The sequence below is a fragment of the Physeter macrocephalus genome, chromosome 14 (assembly GCF_002837175.3).
Source record: "Physeter macrocephalus isolate SW-GA chromosome 14, ASM283717v5, whole genome shotgun sequence".
Classification (NCBI taxonomy): Eukaryota; Metazoa; Chordata; class Mammalia; order Artiodactyla; family Physeteridae; genus Physeter; species Physeter macrocephalus.
The window spans coordinates 94803365-94826759 of NC_041227.1; the positions used below are offsets into that span (position 1 = coordinate 94803365).

The 23395-nt window shown below is 55.7% G+C and overlaps 1 protein-coding gene across 3 annotated transcripts; it reads left to right on the forward strand.

Annotated features, from left to right (window-relative positions):
- Positions 1–1077: 1077 nt before the first annotated feature.
- Positions 1078–22177, forward strand: FOXN1 (forkhead box N1). 3 transcript variants are annotated; one of them, XM_055090551.1, is made up of 9 exons: positions 1078–1083; positions 6379–6510; positions 6901–7359; positions 9712–9825; positions 11643–11773; positions 13117–13213; positions 16403–16610; positions 16801–17292; positions 19059–22177. In XM_055090551.1, the coding sequence occupies exons 2-9, from the start codon at positions 6388–6390 to the stop codon at positions 19373–19375; spliced, it is 1941 nt and encodes a 646-aa protein (XP_054946526.1). In that variant the 5' UTR covers positions 1078–1083; positions 6379–6387; the 3' UTR covers positions 19376–22177. The 3 variants fall into 3 exon arrangements, with proteins under 3 accessions (XP_054946526.1, XP_054946527.1, XP_007121817.1); XM_055090552.1 differs by lacking the exon at positions 1078–1083 and having other exon boundaries at positions 4333–6510; positions 17165–17292; positions 19059–19212; XM_007121755.3 differs by lacking the exon at positions 1078–1083 and having other exon boundaries at positions 6310–6510; positions 9715–9825.
- Positions 22178–23395: the final 1218 nt, after the last annotated feature.

Sequence of the window (23395 nt, forward strand, 5' to 3'; positions counted from 1 at the left end):
CAGACCACTGCTTTCTGAACCCTGCCCCCTGGGACTAAGCAAGCAAGGAATCCCCACCCTTCAGGAGCCCAGCTCTCCAGTCAGGCCCCAGGGGCTCTAGGTCACCTGGCTCACATACGGGTCCCTTGCCAGACCTATTCTCACCATCAGACCCAGTCACGCCTTTAAAAATTCCTGGGGAAGGTGGGGGGTGGAAGTCACCTTCTCCCTAAATTGCACATGTAAGGGTCTCATGATCTTGGAAGTGAGCATTTTGCCTCCCCCTCCCCCTGCTAAACTTGGAGGGCAAGACGACCTTGCTTCTGGGAGCAAGATCTGGAGATGGGCTCACAGCCTCAGAGCCTGAACTCCAGAGTAGGCAGGAGGGAGGAAAAGACAGACCATGAATGACACCAAAGACCAAAAGATTCCTGAGGGTTGGGGGTGTTTAGGTGGGAAGTGTCTTGGAAAGAGTCACCTAAGGAGTAGGGAGAACCCAGCAGAGCCAATCTCTCAGACCAGGTGCCCATAGCAGAGGAGAAAAGGGGGCCTGGTAGGTGTGTCTCAGAAAGAGATGGATGGGAGCTTTGAAGGATAGCATTTCTTATTTCCTTGCAACCAGCACTTCTTTCTTCCCATCTACCAAATGAGCATCCATAGGCAGTTCAAGGACACCCATTAATCTGTCCCACTGTCCGTTCATTCATCTGTCTGTCCATCTGTCCAGCTTTGCATCCAGTCATTTGTCCACCCATCAATCTGTCCATTTCACCCACCCACCTATCCTTCCATTCATCCAACTACCCCTCCATCCATCCATCCACCTATCCCTCCATCCATCCATCCATCCATCATCCATCCATCCAAGGAGGTCAGGCCCCACTTGGTCTCCCCAGGGTTGCTGGGAAGGGCCTGTGGTCCAGGGGCATTTATGGGGCATGTGACCTGCCTGCCCGGCCTGGGGAGGCAGCCCCGCCCCGGCCCTCAGGCAGGGGGCTGGTCCAGGCATGTGGGAGTATTTATACCTCAGTGGAAGCTCCTGGGGAGTTCCTGGGCTGAATGACTCCCCGAAGCCGTGATGGTGGCCATGGCCCAGAGTCTACCGTGAGTGCCTGGATTCAGCTCCTTTGTGGCCAAGGCTGGGTGGCAGGGGCTGGGGACGGGTTGGAGAGATGGGAAGCTGCCCACGATGGTCAAGGATGGTAGAAAGGAAGGGGTTCTGGGCAAAGAAGAATGGGGGAACAGGAAGCTGTTGGAGTTAGACATCCACAGCAAGGCTGGGACCCACCCTGCAGGAGGGATGAGTCCATTGCCATTTACTAGCCCTTGGTGAATGGCAGGAAGGATAGGGCGAGAGGACTAAGATTACAAGAGAGATAACGGTTAGACATCTGGAAGAACTTCCAGGTCAGCCCCAGGCATGGAAGGTGGTTCAAGTGCCTTTTCAGGATGGGCATACCGAGTGCTGCTCTAAGACAAGCCTACTTCCAGAGGCAGAGGAATGACTGAAGTGGCTCCAGGAGAGCCCTGGTTTGGGGAATGGGAACGACTCATCTGCAGGTGTCAGTGGCTCAGATTTGAGGAAAGCATCACACGGGGGACATGATCACTCTTCATCCTTTGTTCTTATTCCCCGCTCCACCCGCTGCCCTTTTCATCTGTAGTTGCTTCTCAGAGCGCTTTAATCAGATCTCAAGGCAGGGGCAGCTGACCCACTTCCTGATACCGAGCCAGGGTCAACAGCCAGAGGGGACAGGATTTTGGCCTCCGAACCCCCAACCTTGATGGGAGCAGAGGAGCTAGAAACCCCAGACTCCCAGTATCCTGGGTGTCCAGCCTCAGGAGTGGCCCCCAGGCCCTTCCTTGCAACCCCCACTAGGCAACTACCAAACTGCTCCCGGGGACCCCTCCCAGCAGCCGGGAGGGTGGAGCCCTGGGTGGGGCCACAGGCAGCACTGGGCACGTTCCCCACCCCTTGTAAAACATGCTGCCACAGACAGCAACAGAAACCATTAAGGTGGAACTCTACCATCTCCACCTCTCTGTAAAGGGCGGGTAGGAGCAGCCCGCGTGGGAGGGAGTGTGTAGAGCCCAGTGAGGGCCCTTAGTGTCCTCTGTGACTCAGCTGCCCACATGGGGTACAGGGACAGACCCTCCCAAGGAAACCTCCAACCTTGCCCCCCACCTGCCACTCTGGCATCCAGGTGTGAGCAAGGAAGTTGAGGTGTTCCTGAGGTGGGGCTGTGTAGCATAGTGGTTAAGCGCTCTATCTTTGAAGCCTGTGTCTGAATCCTGGGGAGCATCATTTACTAGCTGAGTGAACTTGGGCAAGTCAGGTTAACCTCTCTGAGCCTCAGTTTCCTCGTCTATAAAATGGGAGTGATAATACAGCACCTCCTTTCTGGGGTATAATAACTCACCCAGCTGTTCCTGGTCCCCTTGAGGATTTCCTCAGAGAGCTCCCTCCTGAAGAAAAAGCAGAGATGAGGGCCTAGCTGACAGCTCTGTGGACCATATACACATTCACAGGACCAGCTTCAGCATCTTTAGATGCAAGGTCCCAGCACATCATTTTACTTATAACGAAACTGAGTACAGAAAAGGGGAAGTGACTTGTCCAAGGTCACACAACCAGCAAACAGGGTGTCCCCCCCGCTCCTACCCCACAAATGCCCCCTCTGCCTTAATCCTGGGGTACTGGGAAAAGAGTCTCTGAGGGGTGGGGAGATATGCTGGGTAGAAGGGACAAAAGGCCTGGCTGTTTGTGAGAAGGACACAGAGCAGAGATTTGATCACACTGGTTGTTGATCCTGTGGTCATTCTTTCTGAGGAATTTCTTCCTCGTCATGCTTCCTACTCAGGTTAGAGGACCATTTCTTTCTTCCCTCCGACTCCAGGGAAGATCAAGTCTACTTCTTCTATCCCTACCCCTGCCCTCCCACTCCTCAAGGATCATGGAAGGAGGAAAAGTTCTGAGAGTAGGGGGTAGACAGAATACCTGGATACTAAAGTGGTCTTCTGCTCAAGTTTTGCCAGCGTTGCACCCCTGGAGTGGTTTGGGGGCGTAACTGGGGCTCTGAGGCCTGAGACTCAGGAGATGTGGTTTTCAGTTTTAACTGTGTGGCCCTGGGCATGTCATTTCTCTCTGGGCCTTAATCTTCTCCCCTGAAAAATGGGATTAATGACATTTCTCCCCTACCAGTGGTGTATGATAAATGCTCACCCACCAGCTCTCCAAAAAAAGGACTAATTTGTAGCCTTTGCAAATTTCCTTGGGTAAATATTCCCACCAAGGCCAATTTGGGCCAATTTCACCAAAAATGGATTTGGAAAGAGATGGGTACAGTTGGCCCTAACAAGTCCATAGCAGCTGGCTCCAGCACACCACTGCCTGCTACTCTCCGGGGCAAAGGGAGGATGAAATGAGATGATAGATACGAAGGTGCTTTGTAAACTGCAGAGTGCTTTATAGGTGTGGACTTGTGATTAGGAAAGTCCTTACAGTCCAAGGGACCCCAGGGCACTGTCCACCACTGAGAGCCCTGGCCTAGCTCTAGCCCAAAAAGAGAGCAGGTTGTGGGTTGTGGAAGCCCACACTGAGTGGCTGGGTCATGAGTGCCATCAGGGGCAGCTCCTGGGATCCAAGGAAGGAGGAGAGCTGACTGGACCTCCTGCACTGGTTTGCTGATGATATTTGCAGACACACATCCTATTGTGCCCCCTGAAACTGCAGCAGGTAGCATAAAGGTTAGTCTTCAATGAAAGATTCCTCCTGAATGCAGATGCCAGAGCCCGGACTCTGCAACCATCAGAGAGGACTCTTGAGGGATCCAAAGCAAGAGTCACCTCCCCTTCCCTCCTACTCTAATCCCTGGGAGTTTCTGCAGCCATTCTCCTTCAGGGGAAAGGCTAAAATGATCTCTGAGGCCAGAGGGTCAAGAGGAGGGAAGTTTAGCCTCTGCCAATGGGGGAGGATGATGTCCTTACCCCCAGAGCTCATCATTTAGATTAACTGTGTCCCACTGCTAATTATTAATAATAGCTATCATTTACTGAGCACATCCTCTGCATTAAGCTATTTGCAAGCAATATAACATTTAACCTCCAGAGAGGTACGTATTATTAGCCGCATTTTATAGATGAGGAAACTGAGGTCCGAGGAAGGACGCTGAGCGAGTTGCCCAACCAAGGTCCCACTGTTAACTGAGATTCAAACCCAATCCTGACTCTAGAGCTTCTGAACTAGATAATGCGACTTGAAGAGCTGCACCAGCTACTGGAGAAAGGGGTCAGGGGGCTAAGGCAGCCTCATCCCTCTCTCCACAAGGGGGGAGGGCGGTCCCTGTTATCAGAGGAGCAAAAGGAGATATAGAGAACTGCACCGTTTTTTCAAAGTCACACAGGCAGGAAGTGACGACACAGCTGGGACTCAAACTTGGGTCAGCCCAAATCCAAAACCTTTGCTCTTAACCGTATGTTCTTCTACCTCTGGAGAGGAGAGTGACCACCGCCCCACGCGTTACAAAGCCCAAGACCTGGGGGAGGAAGGGGCCCAGCCTTGCTTCTGGTAGGCCTGGAGAAGGCCTTGGGAAAGCATCTCTGGACCAGGGCCAGGAGTGGCAGGCGGGCCCGAGCTGTCCAAGGGCTGTCCAGGGAGCAGGGGCCAGGCCGGGCAATCATGCGGAGCCGGAGATGGGCTGCCCTGCACCTCAGGCCCCGGGCCTGCTCCACCGTGGTGTCCAGTTACGGCCAGCTCGGCGCTTCCCTGGTCACGCCACATTTAGCATTGCCGAGTGAGCGGCACCAGGGTGTGGAGAAGGGGCGGTGGAGACTCTTGAGGGGGCGGGAGAGCCTCCACCAGGCCCCCGCCTGGACCCCAGCTCCTAGCCCTCTCTGCCTCTGAGCCTCTGAGGGACTTTGGGCAATTGCCCTCCCTTCTTTGTCCCCACCTCCCCCTTGTCAAATGAAGGAGAGAGCTTATTTAGCAAAGATGTACCAACCCCAGTCTGGGCACATGGGGCCACCATGGCCATCCCTCCCTCCCAGAGCTCCTGGGAGAGCAGGGCTGGGGAGATGCAGTTCTCCTGCTCTGCCGGAAGGGGTCTTGGGTATGTGTAAACCTCGTGTTTTTCTTGTCGTTTGGTGCCCAGCCCATGTACCCCCCACTCTGACCCCCAACAAATGAAGAGACTAAGAGGAGTGTAGCCTTCAGAGTCAGACAGATCTGGGTTCAAAACTTGACTCTATCATGGATTAGCTATGTGACCTGGGCAAGTCACTTAACCCCTCTGAGCCTCAGTTTCTTCACCTGGAAAGTGAGGTTAATAATGTCCCTCACTCACAGGATTATTCTGACAAACCAACGAGAAAATTCTCCTAATCATTTACACAGTGGCCAGCCCAGAGCAGGCCCTCAGCAAAGGGTGGCCTTTCTCAGAAACGACTTGGGCAAAGAGGAATAAATTCAGGAGAAACTGCCCTTTGCAGATGGTGGAGAAGGAAGGCAGAGAAATGAGAGTAGTAGTAGTAAGAACCATACTAATGTTATACAGCAGAAACGAACACACCATTGTAAAGCAATTATACTCCAATGAAGATGTTAAAAAAAAAAGAACCATACTGATAATGATATTCATAACGAGAGCGGGCATTTATTGAGCACTTACTACAAGCTATAGGCACTGTGCTAAATTCTTCATGTCCATGGTTTCATGGAACCCGGCGTCCCCACGAGGGCGGCCCTCTCTCTCTCCTTGTTTTTGCAGATGATTTTTGACGCTGCAGCTCAGAGAGCTTCGCGAACACAGCTAGCAAGGAAAGGCGAAGGCTGGCTTTGAGCCGAGTCCTCTTAACCACTCAACTGTGCTGGGTACAGAGCTCTCCTATCATTCTAGAAGGTCTGAACAGAAAGAGCCCTCACATGTCACCTAGTATAGGCCCTGAGCTTTTCGAGTGGTGAGTGCAAAGCTCAGAAAGGGCGCTGGCCTGCACAAAGTCACAGGTTCCTTGGAGTGTGGAGGACGTAGGAGAAAACCAAATATGCCACACGTTCCACAGCGGGCTGGTGGTGGCCTCCCCAGTGCCGTGGGGGAGGCCTGCCAGGCTCACGGGGCCACCAGGCATCCGAGTCCCCTCGAGTCCACCAGCCTCTCTCTCTCCCTCTGTGTCCTTCATACTCTGTCTCTCACATTGTTTACCTGCTTCCTTCTGTTTCCGATGTTCCTCTCAGTTCGTCTGTTTCTCTGTCTCTGTCTGTCTGTTTCCCCCCCTCATCAGACATCTGGCTGGAGTCGGGGTCCCAGCCCAGGGATGGGGTGGGATGGAGGTGGTGGACCTGGGCTGGGTCAGCCCTGGACGGTGGTCCTCACGCTCATCACAGCTGGCTTTCTTCGAGGCCAGGACTGGGGGATGGTGTCGCTACTCCTGCCGCAGTCTGACGTCACGCTGCCGGGCCCCACCAGACTGGAGGGCGAGCCCCAAGGGGACCACATGCAGGCACCGGGCCTCCCAGGCTCCCCTGCCCCACAGAACGTAAGTACCAGGCACTTAGGCCCAGGCTGAGGCCAAGACCTGAGAGGTGCACAAGCAGGAGGTGGACAATCACCCCCACCCCCCAGGGACCTGCCTGCATCTGTCTTGTCCCTTCCACCAGCAAATAAGTACCCAGTGACTCCCAGATCCAGAAGTGTCAGACCTGGGCCTCTGCTTGTCCCTTCAGTCTGGGACTTTCCCAGGGCGGGGCTGTGCATCCATCCTGCTGGGGGCGACCCAGGTTTAGAAGCAGTGTGCTCTCGTCAGACTGGGGCTTCCAAGGGCAGGCTATGTCTCGCCAGAGCTCAGCCACAGACCGTTTACCTTAGCACAGAGTAGGGTCCCGGTGCAGCCACCGCTCACAAGCTCTCTACCCTCTGTCCACCCCAGAAGCATGCCGGCTTCAGCTGCTCATCATTTGTGCCCGATGGCCCTCCAGAGAGGGCACCCTCACTGCCTCCACACAGCCCCTGCGCCGCGTCACCAGGTCCCGAGCAGGTCCACTGCCCAGCTGGCCCTGGCCTGGGCCCCTTCCGGCTCTCACCCTCAGACAAGTACCCCGGCTTCGGCTTTGAGGAGGGCCCGGCAAGCAGCCCCAGGCACTTCCTCAAGGGCAGCCATGTGCCCTTCCATCCCTACAAGCGGCATTTCCATGACGACGTCTTCCCTGAGGCCCAGACCGCCTCGGCCCTCGCTGGACACTCCTTTAAGACCCCAGGGGCGCTGGAGGCCTTCGAGGAGATCCCCACGGATGTCGGGGAGCGTGAGGCCTTCCTGCCTGGCTTCCCAGCAGAGGCCTGGTGCGACGGACTCCCCTACCCCAGCCGGGAGCACAGCCCCCAAGTCCTGGTGAGTACAAGTGGCCAGCGGCTATACCACCTACCCCCATCCCAATTCCTGGCAGCCCAGAACAAATCCCCCGCCATCCCTTTCCAGACCTTTCCACTCAGGGTCAGTGTGCACCAGGAAAGCAGCAAGCTCAGAGAGCTGGGGACTCTAGGCCTCATTCTGGGCCTCCAGGTCAGCTGGGCAAGGGTTGCTGCCCTGGCCTGGTGTGGAGGGGACAAGGTTGGGGAGGCCAGTCAGACCGAGGAAGCTGGAAGCTTCCCAGAGGCTCCTGAGTCAGGATTCCAGCGTGCAGCTTCTCTCTGTTTAAGTGTCAAGAATCTCCAGCCAGACCTACATGCCCATGTGCAAATGTGAGAAGCAAAACACATTCCAGAGGCCAAGAGAAGGGTTTAGGGAGGAGCCACAGGGCACAATGTTCTCTCCAGCATCAGCCTACAGAATTGAGAGAGGACTTAAGTCTTCTCAAAGGACACTCCGGCCCCATTCTTTACCCAGAGTGAGGCCTGGGTATATTCATAGAAATACCTCGAAAGTACCTTGAAAGCTCATTTCCTTTCATAGCCATACCCACAAGCTGTGTGACCTTGCGCAAGTCACTTAAGCTCTCTGAGCCTCATCAGAAAAGTATTGTTAATAGTACCTCATAGGCTTGTTGCCTTGGGAAGAGGAAGACTAAAGGGAGCTTTGCTCCCCACTCCCCAGCCTGGGCTGTGCCTACTCCAGATGCCCACCAGCTCTCCTTACCTCTTGCTTTCAAACAGGCTCCCATTCCATCCACAAGCCACCCCCAACAAAAGCCTGTTTCCCAGGCACGGAAGATAGAGAAGGCGCTGGGCACCTACCAGCTGTGGCCAAGACGGAGTCTGCTTCTGGTTCTGGGGCCCTTCGACGGCGTCTTCCTCAGGCCCATTGAACGTGGCAGCAGCCCCCAGTAAAGGGACCATCATATCAGTTACTGCCCCCTAAATGTCCACTCAGTGCCAGCCCGTGGTCACTGTGCCAGATGCTTTCTTTCAAGTGCCCTGTTTAATCCTCATGACAACCCTCTAAAGAGCTCCCACTAACCCCATTTTGCAGATGAGGAGACTGAGGCTCCATAGAGACCAAGTGACTTGCCCAAGGTGTCTCTCAGCCTATAGGAAGTGAGGCTGAGGTTTGAGCCCACTTTCTTACACACACACACACACACACACACACACACACACACACACACACACACAACATAGAGAAGAGCTTGGGCCCAGAGACCCACAGCAGGCTGGTCGACTCTCTGAGTGACCTTGGGCACATCATTTGCCTTCTATGGGCTCAGCCCCATCATCTGCCAAATGATAGGACTGGACATAGTGTTTGTGGCCCTTCTAGGCCTGAGATTCTATGATTAGAGTTATCTCTACATCAGCAACCCCGGGCACGCCCAGAAAGAGCTCACAGCTGATTTGACCCTGTGGGCCCAGATGCTGGTTCCCAAGGCCACTGGTAACCCCAGGAAGAATGGTCCATCTGCTCTTGGCCTTGTTTACCTTCCTGTACCTAGCTGCACACTCTGGCCCTACTCTGGGTAGAACTCTATGCTGGCCCCTGGGGGCTCCATGTGGGGCTCACAACCCATGGGAGGCCAGGATCTGGCCACCACCGCCAGCAGCAGCTGCAGGCTCCCTCTGCTAGAGAGAGAAAGGCCGCGGGGCTCCCGCAGACCAGCAACTGTGTAGACTCCCCAGAGCAGAGAGCAGAGGCTCTGAGCTGGGGATGGCCAGAGCAGAGGGGACTCGCCAGCCCCCTCCAGAGAGCCTACCATAGTTCCCCTGGGCTTTGCAGAAGAGGAAGTGGCAGGGCCTTGGGGGCCCCAGCTGCACCAACCTCTCTGGCCACTTCCTGTGCTCCCCTCACCATGGCTCTGCAATGGGAATTCTAGAGCAGTGGTCCTTTGCAGACCTGCTCTGAGGGGCTGGTGGCTCTGAGCCAGCAAGCAAGTCCTGAGCCAGGCTTGGTGAGTGGGGTCAGGCAGTGCACCCTTGTGCCATTCCAGGGAGACCGCTGGTCCTACCCCAGCTTCAGTGTGACCAATGACAAGTCTCCCCCATGTCCCTGGACAGCCCAGCCTCAGTCTCTCACCTGCAGGGAGGTGGGGGGTGGTGGGAAGCCCTGTCAGTTCCAGCCTCAGCTCCACCATTAACTTGCTGAGTTCCCTCAGGAAAATCCCTGCCCTTCTCTGTTCTCTATTTGTTCTCCAGGAATAAGCTCTGGGGGAGGCAAAGTAGGGGTTGCTTTTGTGTCAGGTTTGAGACACAGAAGAGAAAAAGGAAGAAAAATATGGTCCAGCCTGGTCATCTGTTTTTTTTTTCCTTCCAGCAGGGGTCAGAAGTCAAGGTCAAGCCCCCACCTCTGGAGAGTGGTCCAGGGATGTACTGTTACCAGCCCCCCTTGCAGCATATGTACTGTCCTTCCCAGCCCGCCTTCCACCAGGTGGGTCTGGGGCAGGTGGGCAATTTTCCCCAGGGTCTCAGGATATTACATGTGTGTGTGGTGTGCGGGTGTGCGTGTGAGTGTGTGTGTGCACACCTGGATGGGCAGGTAGGGACAGCAGAGCCCTGAATCTCAGGCTGGGCCACCTGGGGTGGGGAACAGGGGTTCATGGGGAGGGAAGCAACTGCCCTTCTCTTGGGGTGGATGGGGCTTGTCTGAGACCCTGGCAGTGCCTGAGAGGTCTCAGGAAAGAGAGTGGGACTGAGACTGGGGCAGGGCCGGACGTGAACCAAAAAGGGAGAGAAGAGGAGAGCTAGAAAAGGACTGAGCAAAGAGAAAAGGAGTAAATGGGGTGACACACAAGGCTGAGCAGGCCAGGGAACAATGGGCTTTCGTCTGGGTCGGCCACCATCTTATGTGGCCTTGGCCTCAAACTTCCCTTTAGCCTAGACAGGGTGGGACCAGGAGTGAAGTTAGGGGGCCTTCCCAGTTGGAGGTTCCAGGTCCCCATCATCTCTGGCCCTATCCCCCTTCCCACCCGACTGCCCAGCCTCAGCTCTTCCCAGATGTACAGGAAAACAAGTAATTGCCCCACACTGGCATGGGATGGAGGTTTTTAAAAAGAGAAAGGAAAGAGCCCCGGAACAGCCAAGCAGCTCCCAGGAGTCGCCGGGCAAGACAGAGCAAGTGGCTGCCCAGTGCCCAGCTTCATCCACCTGCAGCCTGGCACTGAGACAGGCCCTGCCTGTGGAGCAGGTTCTGCTCCCAGCTCTTTGGCATTGGCCTTGATCTTGGCCAAGCCAGGGAGGCAGGCACGTGGGCGGGGGATGGGGGTGTGTTGGTCAGACTGCCTGCTTAGTGGGGAGAAAGAAGGAGAAGGAGGAAAGCAGAGGAAACACATGAGGGATCATCCTCACTCCATGACGAGCCTCGCTGGAATAGCCAAGCCCTCCTGAGGCTCACGGTCTGACCCAGGGTAGGAATGTCCCTGAGGCAGCCTGGCCCAACAGGGACTGAGCCACAGCAGGGCTAAGGGACTACCAGACCCTAGACGGCCTCGTCATGCCCAGCCCTGTCTTGAGGCCCTCTATTTTCTGCACCCCCTCCTCGAACAAGATAGCCACACCCAGGGCTTTATGGAACCTGCAGAGAGGTGACTCAGTCACTAAGTGTCTCTCGGGTGACCAGGAAAGATCACTTCGGCCTGGAGCAGATGCGGGAGTCAGAGTCTCCTACCCACCCTCACCCCCGTAAAACACCATCCCTGGCACTGCAGCCACTCCCTTTGCCATAAAAACCACCTCCTACCCTCACCTGCCCACCATCATGACCAGCCCTTTCAAGGAGCCACTGAAACTCATAAAAGGTGGCAGTGCCCAGCAAATGCCCAGGCTGGACACCCCACTTCCAGCCCAACCACTCCAGGAGATACCAGAGAGGTCTGGAGCGCCCGCCCAGAAGGGTACAGGGGCCTGGGCTACCCCTCACACTCTCTAGCCCAACTCCTGTCCTATCACCATGGCAACCAGAGTACCTAGAGACCTGAGAGAAAGATGCTGGAGGAAGGGAGCTCTGAGGCCTCTGAGATCCTGAGTTCTGGAATGTGGATCTCCTCACAGGCCCCCGGATAGCCACATCCTTGGCCAGCATCCTCAGATAGCTCTGCCTCTGGGGCCCATGACCATGGGGGTGGAGCACATGAGAGAAGAATCTAGCCTCAGTTCCTTCTCTGGATGTATATGAATGGGGGCAGGGGGCCCCCTTCCTTGGGAAGACTGGTTACCATGGCAACCACTCTGCCCCTTTGACCCCTACAGTACTCACCAGGTGGCAGCAGCTACCCTGTACCCTACCTGGGCTCCTCACACTATCCATACCAGCGGATTGCACCCCAGGCCAGCACCGATGGGCACCAGCCTCTCTTCCCAAAACCCATTTACTCCTACAGGTACGTTTCCCAGCACTCCTGAGGTAGAAGGAAGAGGGCTGAGAGGACCCCGGGGGAAACTGAGACATGGAATCCCTTGAGGTATAAGGGTAATGGCAGGGAGTGGAAGTCATAGCTAGTGGACTTCCAGAGGATGCTATAGAGAAGATTCCAGCATGGGGCAGGGGGACTGACTAGCTCACCTCTGACCTCTCATCTCACCCTAGGGAGCCATGTCTGTGGCTCAACTCAGCAGGTGCTGGTGCCCTGGATGAGCCCGCTAAGTTCTAGTTTCCTGGGGCCCAGGGCCTGAAACCGAGAGTTTAGTGGGGGATGCTTCCCCCCTTCTCCCTCCCTCCCCAGATACAGAGAGAAGCTTCACCCCAAAGCTCTGCTGGAAGTAAGTGAGGGATGAGGTCTGCAGATGCGGCTCAATTATCCAGCATCTGCCAGATCTGGTGCAACTTCTCTGGTGCTGGGGTTATAAGTACCAGGCCAGCAGCACCCAGCCCATCTGGGAGACCTTCCATCTGAACTTTCATTCATCTAACCAACATCGATACTCGACCTCCTGTGTGCCAGGCCCCTCATAGGGTCAGGTCATCAGCCAGTATGAGATCAGGAGAAGGAAAAGGAGCTTAAACATTATCCAGGAGCACAGAGAAGGGGTTTGTGGAAGGCTGGATGATGAGCAGAAAGGAGCACGTGCAGTCTTTGGAGTCCAGTAGAACTGGGTTCTACTCCAGGCTCTGAATTTATTAGCTGTGAAACCTCAGGCAAGTTACTTAATCTTTCTGAGCCTCTGTCTATTCATCTGTTAAAAAAAAAAAGAACTGCAATATTCAGGCCTTTGGATGGATTAAGTGAGAGAATATGCTTGGCACTTTATAGAGAATCAAAAAACCTTAATCCCCTCCCTTACTAGCCAACATTCATGCAATCGGCTGAAGGCTGAATGGTAATGACAGCTTCCATTTAATGAGTGCCTTTTATGTGCTAGGCAGCGTGCTTAATCCTCACGACTCTGAGATAGCTATTATTCTCTTCACTTCGAAGCTGAGGAAACTGAGGCTCAGAGAGGTTAAGGCACTCACCCAAGGTCACACAGCTAGTGAGTGGCCAAAGCCAGGATTGTAACCCAGCTCTCTCAGATGCCACGAGACCCTTATATATCAGTAATTCCTGACTTCAGTGGACACTTTCTCATTCCTTCTCCTCTGGACCTCATAGGGCCTCTCAAGCCTGAATTCTGCAGCAGGCTATTCGTCCTTGACTATTCCAGCCAGGGCGGGGGTGGGGGGGGGTGGGGAAAGACTCCAGGCCAGGTCAGAGGTTCAAACTCTCAGAACTTTCTCTGCCTTCAGCATCCTCATCTTCATGGCCCTGAAGAACAGTAAAACTGGGAGCCTTCCTGTCAGCGAGATCTACAATTTTATGACGGAGCACTTTCCTTACTTCAAGGTGAGCCCCAAATCCACCGCACCCTACCAGCCCCAAGTCCTGGGCAAGCCAGGCCTCTCTGGAACCAGAGGATTCCTTTGGGAGGTGGGAGATGAGTTTGAATGAAAGCCAGGAGAGGGTGTGTCCCCCACATGCTTCCCCTTGTCTCCACTTCAGAAGGACAGTTCTGTGTGAGGAAGAGAGAGCTCAAGCCATTCACCAAAGGTCACACAGCAGGCTGGAGTCAGACCTCATGCTGGTGGAAGGTGGACATGGCAATTCTGATAGGCTTCGAGGAGCGTCCACCTACCCCAAATGGGGAGAGAGAGCTTGGGAAGAAATGCGAGGCTGTTCCCACTGCTGCCCCCAGATTGCTGTAGGACTGGAGGAATTTGGGTAGGAGCTGCCCAGCCAAGGTGACACAGGATGCTGGGACTGCAGAACTCATTACCTTTCCAGGAGAGATTAGGATCTGCCTCTGTGGGCGGCAGGCTCAGCTGCAGTTCTGCCAGAAAGCAGAGTGTGGGCTTCACGGTCTTAGAGTGTCCTAGGGAACTGGCTGGTTCACCTGACCTTCCCACGGACGGGATCTATCAATAATTTCTATCATCCACAGAAGGGGCTTCTGGGGCTCTAGCAAACTCCCCCCCTAGAGGCAGGACAGATTCCCTTCTCTCCATCTGCTCAAGGCCAAACATCAAGTGGGATCACTTGCCGGCTCAAGCTCTCTGGCTTCCCACACCACCCACTTCCCTTGTCTGATGTTCCCCAGGCCCTCCAACAAAAACCCCTTCTTCTGGGGTGGGTGCAGGGGAGGTCAGAGCTTGCGTGTGAGGAGTGCCTTCTCCACGGCCTGCAGCCTAGTGGCTACAGTCTCACCTTCTACCCAGGCAGAGGGTGGGAGCTGCGGCCCAGGTCATCCAGAACCCAGCTCCACCTGCCAGTGATTTCTGGCCCCACCACCTTCCCAACTGTGCTGCCTGGGGGTAATTTGAGGCTAATGTTCAAACAAGCTTGTGCTTGCCGAGCTGCCATCAGACGAGAAGTGGGCAAGATGACCAGAGTTCTGGCCAAGAATGAAAAAGTATGGTCATCCATCAAAGGTCCTGGAAGGGAGAGGAGGAAGGAGAGTTGTCCTGGGATTCAAGAAGCATCAAAGCCAGTATCCAGAGCTGCCCCTCTACCCCAGCAAGTCAGGGGACCAAAGTCTCCCTGGCCTATAAAGCTTTTAGAGGGTCCCCTAGGGCTTCAAGGAGCCAGGCCAGAGAGAGGGAAGTGAGGACCCTGCCCCATTCCTCTCAGCCTGTCCTCCCTGCCAACTCCCAGCCCCTCCCTACGTCTCATCTTCCTGGCTTAATTATTTTTCCTAGGAGCTGTGTAATCTTTGTTTTATAGGGCTGAGTAGTGAAGAGGTCTAACTGCTTTTTTTTTTTTGGTTCCAGTTGTTGTTCTTAGCCAGTTGCATCACTCCCTCACTCCCAAGTTTACATTTGACTTCAGAGAGAAAGCATCTGTGAGGATGGGTCAGGCCCCAGATGGTGAAAGCAGTCCTATGGGGTGAGCTGGGCAGGGCCCTTAGTTAGGGAACAGAACTGGAGTCTGGGCTCTGTCATCGCCTCCTTGTGTGATCTAGGGCTAGACCCTTTCTTCTCCGGGCCTCAGTTTCCCAGTCTGTAAGATGGTCAGGTTGGACCCGTTGGCACGTAAGTTCCTTCCAACTCACACAGTTCCCCCCTGACCCACCTAAGAAATTAGTTCAAAGATCCTCTGCCCCCTCTATCACTCACTCCCCAGCTGAAGGTCATTTTTCTGGGCAAGGACAGAGTGGACCCTGGGGTGGGCAGCACCCATGCCCAAGGCAGCTGAGACGGGCGTCCTGAAGCCCCATGAGTCAGAGATGTGGGATTAGGGAAGTTCCAGCCACTGGGCATAATTGCTAGTACTGACCATCCCTCTTCCAAACAGGAAGTGGCTGGGGTGGGGGCTGCCCTGGCACCCCCAAATCGCAGATTTATGGGGCCATAAAAGGGCCCTGTGCCCATTAACTCTGCCCACAGCCTTGACTCCTAGTAGGGACTGTCGTGGGAGTTGAAGCTGAATTCCCCAGCTGGCTGGCGTGGTGGCTCAAGAATTCTCTCTCATGACCCTGGGAGCCTTGGGGGTCACCCCAACCAGGCCACTGACCCAGGCCAGCGGCCCCTGAGAAAGGCTCCAGCAGCTCCTGAGAGCAACTTGCAGTGACGCTGGCATCAGGGCCCAGTTCTGCTGGACATGATTCAGCCTGACTGCTCCCTGGGGCAAGTGAGCTGGGGAGGAGGGCGTGGCTGCCCCTCAGTAAGCAGAAACTGTGAGCTGGAGGGGAGAGGGGCCGAGGGGCGAGGATAGAGGGACCTCAGCAGCCAGAGCAGGTGCTCTGCCCACAGTCACCCCTGCTGGGCCCAGGACTGTCACTGAGCCTGGGACAGAGCTGGAGGTGGGGGGACAGGGGGTGCCCCCTTCCCGCCCCCCCACTGCCTCTCACCCAACTGAGTCAACCTAATAGTTTTTACAACCCTCCCTAGGCGCAATCACTGCCCTGGTGGCATGACCAGGCCTCCTAATGGGTGTTTATTCTGTTGGCATGTGCTCCGCCCGCCTGAGGGCTGGCCTCCCCACCAGGCCACGCCCCCCAGGCACACACATATGAACACTCACAACCACATACACGTACAACCATGGATACCCACACACACACCCCCAGAGAGACTTTCTCACACCCACTCATTTCTCAGGGACACCCATGTCCTCACACTCAGAGGACTCCACGGACCGACACCCCAGAGACAAACTCACAGCAGGGAGAGCTCAGTGTAGTGAGTCCCTCTCCACAGAGGGTCCGAGCACAGGCCTGAGGACCCAGTGGGGAGTGGCCCAACCGCAGGCTGGGGAGGGGCGGGGCCGTCCGTAGGGCCCACCAGCCCTTCCTTTATGAACCACCTACAGCCCTCTCTGAAGGGCACGGGGTAGGACGAAGGCAGATTTTAGGTGTTAATAACTGTGAGCAAGGTTCTTGCCCACCCCCGCCCCGCTACTGAAGGGTACCGAGCGTGCGCTGGGTGCTGACGAGGACGGCAGGCCCCAGAGTGGGTGGCAGTTCTGTGCCCAGATAGCAAAGGAGTTTTCTGGCATCGTGACCCCGGCCTGAATTCTTGTCTTGCTCTGCTCCGGCAGACGGCGCCTGATGGCTGGAAGAATTCTGTCCGCCACAACCTGTCTCTTAACAAGTGCTTCGAGAAGGTAGAGAACAAATCAGGCAGCTCCTCTCGCAAGGGCTGCCTGTGGGCCCTCAATCCAGCCAAGATCGACAAGATGCAGGAGGAGCTGCAGAAGTGGAAGAGGAAAGACCCCATTGCCGTGCGCAAAAGCATGGCCAAGCCAGGTGAGGCTAGCGGCCATGCAGGGAGGGCCCAGGGTGCCCATGAGCCAAAAAAATAAGAGTGGAGGAGGCAAGAAAAGCTGAGCAAGGAGAACTGATAAGGGAGGAAAGCGCCTGAGTGCGGTTCTAAGGCTGGGAGCATTCGTGGGGAAAGGGAGGCCTCATGGTGTCTCTCTCTCTTGGGCCTTTTCAGAAGAGCTGGACAGCCTCATTGGAGACAAGAGGGAGAAGCTGGGTTCCCCACTGCTCAGCTGCCCGACCCCTGGGCTGACAGGCTCAGGCCCCATCCGGCCCCTGGCACCTCCAGCCGGGTTCTCCCAGCCGCTGCACTCAATCCACCCAGCTCCGGGCCCCATTCCTGGCAAGAATCCCCTGCAGGACCTACTTGGGGGGCACGCACCCTCCTGCTATGGGCAGACATATTCGCACCTCTCACCGGGCCTGGCCCCTCCCAGACCTCCGCAGCCATTGTTCCCACAGCCAGATGGGCACCTTGAGCTGCGGGCCCAGCCGGGCACCCCCCAGGACTCACCTCTGCCTGCCCACACCCCACCCAGCCACAGTGCCAAGCTGCTGGCTGAACCTTCCCCAGCCAGGACCATACATGAAACCCTGCTGCCAGACGGAGACCTTGGCACTGACCTGGATGCCATCAATCCCTCTCTCACTGACTTCGACTTTCAGGGTGAGCTGGGGATGGGAAGGGAGAAGTGGGACAGTACTGGAGAGGGACATCTGGCAGTGGCCCATCCCATCTCAGTCTCCAGGCTGCGGCCTGCTAACTAACTGCCGGGTTTCAGGTCAACTGGAGCAGAGAAGGCCCAAGCTGGGTAGCGGGTAGTGGTGGTTAAGGGTCGAAGAGGAATGTCCTTGCCCCCATCTCCCTCCTCCTGGTGCCCTTGAACGGGTTCCAGCTGACCTATCATCAAACCGCTCTCAGTTCTGGGTGGGCTGGAAAGGGCCCGATGTTCCATTCCCTATTTGGTTGTGAGTGACCGATGGTCTGAACATTCCCAGAAGCGATTGCATTTTCTGAGTTCATCTTCTAATGCAGAGGAAGGAGACAGATCTTCCCCCCGGAAGAACGGAAGGCCTCAGAGCTAGGCAGGTCCCGGGGGGGAGAGGTTCTATCTCTTCTGTTCCATCTTGCCTGCTCCATCTCTGCACGTGGCCAACCCCACCCATTCCCATCTAATCTCCAGTGCACCCCCAGGCCCTGGTACTGGCCACAGGGGGTTTGAAGGAGGGTGCTGACCCAGGCCTCAGACCTTTTGTGTGCACTGGGGTAGGAGACATCCGCAAGCAGGTGGGGGCAGCCGACCCTCAGAGATCTCCCGGTCTGATGGGGAGAGAGCCCAGGTCTTGGGAAGCTATTGTTAGAAACGAGCAGCTAGAGCCTCATCCACCTCCAGAAGTAGGGAACAGGGCTCAACAGCCTCAGAAGAAGCTATAGACATGTGGGCTACCATAAGCATTTACCTGAGCCCTACTAACCGTCAGGCATCTTGTGAGGCGCTTTACATGTGCTCTCTCACGTGTGCCTATAGCATAGGAGGGATTATTCAACCCATTTCACAGATGTATACCAAGGTTAAGTAACTTATTCAAGGTCACTTAGCTAGAAAGAAGGAAAGGTAAGGGAATTCTGTGGCGGTCCAGTGGTTAGGATTCCGCGGTTTCACTGCTGAGGGCACAGGTTCAATCCCTGATTGGGGAACTAAGATCCTGCAAGCCGCGCAGGGGCAGCCAAAACAAAAAGAGAGAGGAAGAAGGAGAGTTACGATTGGAACCCAGGCAGCCAAGTTCAGTCGAGGGTTTAGTTCAGCTCTCTTCCTCCAGACCCTGCAGCCCTGATACCCAGGGAAGGAGCTCCAGTCCCTGGCCTGCCACGATGCAGGTCACACAACACATAGAAGAGGAGCAGGTGGCAGCACTGTTTGCTCCCAGAGTCAGTGCTTCCTGGCTTTGCTCCCATCCCTTGGGCCCTGCAGTGGAGGACGCCCAGGGAGCCGAGCCCAACCAGCTCACTGGATGCAGCAGCGCATTGTTGGAAGATCCTTGGTCTGGGCTGCAGATCCACCTTCCTTGGGAGCCTGGGCAAGAGCCAGGGTGAAGAGTTCCTGGGGCTCCCTCCCCAGGGTAACCCCAGAATGTACAGCATCTGCATCAACCCTTCCAATAGGCAGCTCTCAAATCCTTGATCAGCCCCCCTCACCCACAAGAAAAAGAGCCACACAGATCATCTGAGCCATGGCTTTCAAACTGTCCTACATGGGAGGAGGAATCAGAGACGTTCTGCAACTGTCTGGGGTCACAGAGCTAGTGCCAAGGGTCTGTTCTCCATTCAGTGTTACCCCAATCCTGCTCTCTTTAGCATGTGAGAGCATGGGGTGGGAGGCAGACAGGGCTCCTTAGTGTCTCCCAGTGACGCCTGTTCTCTCCCCCAAATAGGAAACCTGTGGGAACAGCTGAAGGACGACAGCTTGGCCCTTGACCCCTTGGCACTGGTGACCTCACCCCTGACGTCATCTTCAATGCCGCTGCCCCAACCCCCATCCCCATCCTGCTGCTTCCCCCCTGGGCCCTGTCTGGCAGAGACGGGCAGTGGGGCAGGCGACTTGACACCACCAGGCAATGGGGGCTCCGGGGCAGTGGGGGACCTGCATCTCACCACCCTTTACTCAGCCTTCATGGAGCTGGAACCCACGGCCCCTGCTGGCCCCTCTGTGTACCTCAGCCCCAGCTCCAAGCCCATGGCCCTGGCATGAGCTATGCCCAGCAGCTGCTCCAGCCTTTGCCTGGCCTGGAAGTCCCAGCTGGCCGCCCATGTCGGGCTCACCTTAAAGGTCAAGGAAGGAACACACTCCCTGTCCCCTATGCCACTAAGCCAACTTGTTTGTTAGCTGGCAGCTGGGGGTGTAGAAGTCACCACCCAGGATTCTGCCCCTCACACATTTCTGCCGCCTGGTACACCAGCTCCTCGCTCAGGGCCCCTGAAGAGCAAGTGTCTGGGCAAGAAGAAAATGCACTCTCCCCAGCCCACACTCATCCACACCTAAGCCCTCATGCACGTATGCTCAGGCGCACATGCACAGAAACACACACATACAGTTATGCAGACATACACCCACACACATACCTTATATCCAGAGCAATCAGAACTACATCACAGAGCCTGACTTCATTTTGGGGGCAGCTGAGAGCTGAGGGCTTTGGTTACCAAAAGCTCAGGGCCCCCGTGCCAGGTCCAAGACCACTATGGAACCCTATCCTGACGTCCACGTTCTCTGCAGGCCCGTTCCCCTCCAGGCATGATCTTTCCCAGAGCCCCCTGTATTTATTCTCCCATCTTCATCCCAGCGGCCCATCACGAAGGAGGAGATACGGAGTTTCTCCCCAAGTTGTCTGTGGGTCCACCCCCGGGGGGCTGCTATTCAGCAGCACCCGCCCTGCCAGGCTCTACCTGTCCTCAACTTAAGCTCTCTCTGGCCTTTCCCAGGATGACACACAGGAGGGGCAGCGTCCACCCCAGGACCAAACTGAGCCCAATTCCGACACAAAGTGTTTGGAAAAGCCCTTGCCCTCAGAAACTTGAAAGTGTCCTTTTCTCCCAGCCCTGGGTGCAGGAAGGGCCCCTCCAGGTCACTACAGTCTCACTCCTGAGAAGTTCACGTAGGTTAGGCCCCAGCTTGTGAATTACTTCCAGCTGTCTCAGGCAGCCTGGGCATTCAGGGAAGGGAAGTCTGGTAGAGGCTGGTGGGGGGAGCACACATGCCCCCTTTCTTTGACTGCTTGGCAGGCCCGGGATGCCCCTGGAATGAGGGGGTGTGACCCAGTTGCCCTCCATGCCCTACCTGAGAGCCCAACCCGTAGCAAGTGGGAGCCTCAGCCTACCCAGGGTCTGAGGGTGACAAGAACCCCCGGAGGTTGGCCCCAGGTTCAGATGAGACACAAGCAGAACCCTTGAAGACCTGCCATCGTCCCCTGTCCTGGAACAATAAAGCAAGTAACTTGTGGTCTCGGCTACCAAGCTTTCCTTTCCGGACCTCCCCACCCTGGGGCAGAAAGGTTAGGACACACTGACTGCAGATTCCCTGGTCCTGTGATTTTACCCCAACCCTCACCTAGGACTGTGAAGTTTCAATCCAAAGAGAGAGATATCTCAGAGTACTTCCTGACCAGCACGGGGAGGATGGGGCTGGCAGGGAGAACTTCCCCGGGGAGAACTTCCAAAAGGATTGGAGGCAGCAGCTGCCCCGCCCAGAGGAAGGGAGAGGGTGCCCTTCCACCACACCCCTTCATACCGAGATCTACCCTCCCTCCTCTCACCCTCCATCTCCTCACACAAGAAAGGGTCACTTCCCTATCCTGGCTGTGCCTTCCTGCCCCCATCTTTCCCTGGCTTGGCTCCGAGTTCCACAGATGACACGAATGGACCATAGCCTGGTGCTGTGTGCACTGCTGGCCCCGGAGGGTGGTCTCTGGAGGGTCAGGGGCCCACTCAGTCCCACTTAGGGTACCACCACCAGGCAGGCTGCTGTCACCAAACAGCAGCCTGAGAGGCAGCCCCACACTCTGCCTGAACAGGGCTGGGGCAGGTGTGGGAGCCAGAAGCACATACATGGACCTCAGACCACGAGTCTCAGAGCAGTCACAGGTGGGGCTTTTGCTTCGAAAGTTCTTCCAGGGCCTAGGCCTAGGGGCAAGCCAACACCACCTGCCTTCCCCAGAGGACAGTTCTGCAAAGGATCCCATAATAGAACCCCGCCCTACATCAGCACCCTCCCTCACAGAGGCTCTAAGTCTGGGGCTGGGGCTAGAGGGAGAGGGTGGGGCAGGGAGTGGGGGAAGGCATGGGCAGCCAGTGCACCCAAGAGGAAGACACCCCCCACGCTGCGCGCTGCAGCCCAGCCCCGCAGCATAGGAAGTGGTGAAGGCTCTCTGTCAAGGCCCCAGCTGATGTTGCACCCCAGCTCTGAGCAACCCCAGGCCTGTGTCTTGATACCCAAGACCCCAAGGGCTGGGCAAATGTTTCGTGGGAGAACCCACTTTCTTGCGTCAGACCCTCGGACGCTGGAGACTCAGACAACCTACTGTACACCTCCAGCCTAGGCAGCAAGCAAGGACATCTCCAGGAGCCTTCAGTCCGACCTCGGTCTTCTGGGCCCATTCGACACACCTACGAGTAAGCTTGCCCCTGTGCAAGTAAGACGGGTGGCAAGCAGATAAGACTTGGGGGTCTCATGTTTGTTTGTTTGTTTTTTTGTAACCAGGCTGGCCCTTGGACTTAAAACCGGGGGGCAGCTTCCCTCTGAACTGAGCCCCACACTTCTGCTCATATGCTGCCCCCTGCTGGCCACCTATCACCACGTGTTCAACCACCGTTTAGAGTGAGGAACAGTCTGAATGGATGCAGGGTCTGCATCCTCTCACACTATCCACTAGTCCTCTATTTGTGGGGAATTAACCCTTTTGTTCAGGGGCTCTAAACATGAGGGTTCTAAAACTGGTTAGAATTCATGAGTCCATGAATTTGAATAAAGGAATTACACCTTCATTTTCACTCATCTCTACCTCGAATGTAGCATTTCTCTCAATTAAAAAATGTCGCCAATGGGCTTCCACCATGGTGGCGCAGTGGTTGAGAATCAGTCTGCCAATGCAGAGGACACGGGTTCGAGCCCTGGTCCAGGAGGATCCTACATGCCGCGAAGCAACTAAGCCCGTGCACCACAACTTCTGAGCCTGTGCTCTAGAGCCCATGAGCCACAGCTACTGAGCCCACGTGCCACAACTACCGAAGGCCGCGCGCCTAGAGCCTGTGCTCCACAGCAAAGAGAAGCCACCGCAATGAGAAGACTGCGCTCCGCAGTGAAGAGTAGCTCCCGCTCGCCACAAGAGAAAGCCCGCACGCAGCAACGAAGACCCAACGCAGCCAAAAATAAATAAATAAATTTATTTTTTTAAAAAATGTCAGCAACGGGGGGGCTTGCCTGGCAGTCCAGTGGTTAAGACTCTGTGCTTCCACTGCAGGGAGCACGGGTTTGATCCCTGGTTGGGGAACTAAGATACCGCAGCGGGCCAAAAAAAAAAAGTCAGCAATAAATCACAATAGCTTTTCACAGAATCTGTGACTTTGTCATTAGGTAGAGAAATCACAGATGTTTTCATATTACATTACAGGTATTGCAGAATATGTATAGATCTCTCTATATAGTTTTTAATTCATAAAATATATAGGATTACAATATACTTTATGTACGTAAAAACCTTATTGGGGGGGCTTCCCTGGTGGCGCAGTAGTTGCGCGTCCGCCTGCCGATGCAGGGGAACCGGGTTCGCGCCCCGGTCTGGGAGGATCCCACATGCCGTGGAGCAACTAAGCCCGCGAGCCACAACTACTGAGCCAACGTGCTGCAACTACTGAAGCCCGCGCGCCCGGAGCCCGTGCTCCGCAACAAGAGAGGCCACTGCAATAAGTCCGTGCACCGCAATGAAGAGTAGCCCCCGCTCGCTGCAACCAGAGAAAGCCCGCACACAGCAACGAAGACCCAACACAGCCAAAAATAAAAACTAATTAACTTTTTAAAAAATAAAAACAACAAAACCTTATTGTCCACAGGCTTCAACAGAGACAACATTGGGTCCATGACACACACAAAAGTAAAGCACCCTTGCTTTAGTTGCCAGGTGGTGGGGAAATGGAGGGTGGCTCTCAGGGGAGGGGCCAGCCTAGGGAGGAAGGCACTAGGGGCTTGGGACAGCAGCTCTTCACCGCTGGAAGGGAA

Coding starts and splice junctions, on each gene's coding strand:
- FOXN1 (XM_055090551.1), top strand. CDS start 6,388: ATGGTGTCGCTACTCCTGCCGCAGTCTGACGTCACGCTGCCGGGCCCC. Junction 9,826..11,642: donor CCCAGCCCGCCTTCCACCAG/GTGGGTCTGGGG, acceptor TGACCCCTACAG/TACTCACCAGGTGGCAGCAG. Junction 16,611..16,800: donor CAAAAGCATGGCCAAGCCAG/GTGAGGCTAGCG, acceptor GGGCCTTTTCAG/AAGAGCTGGACAGCCTCATT.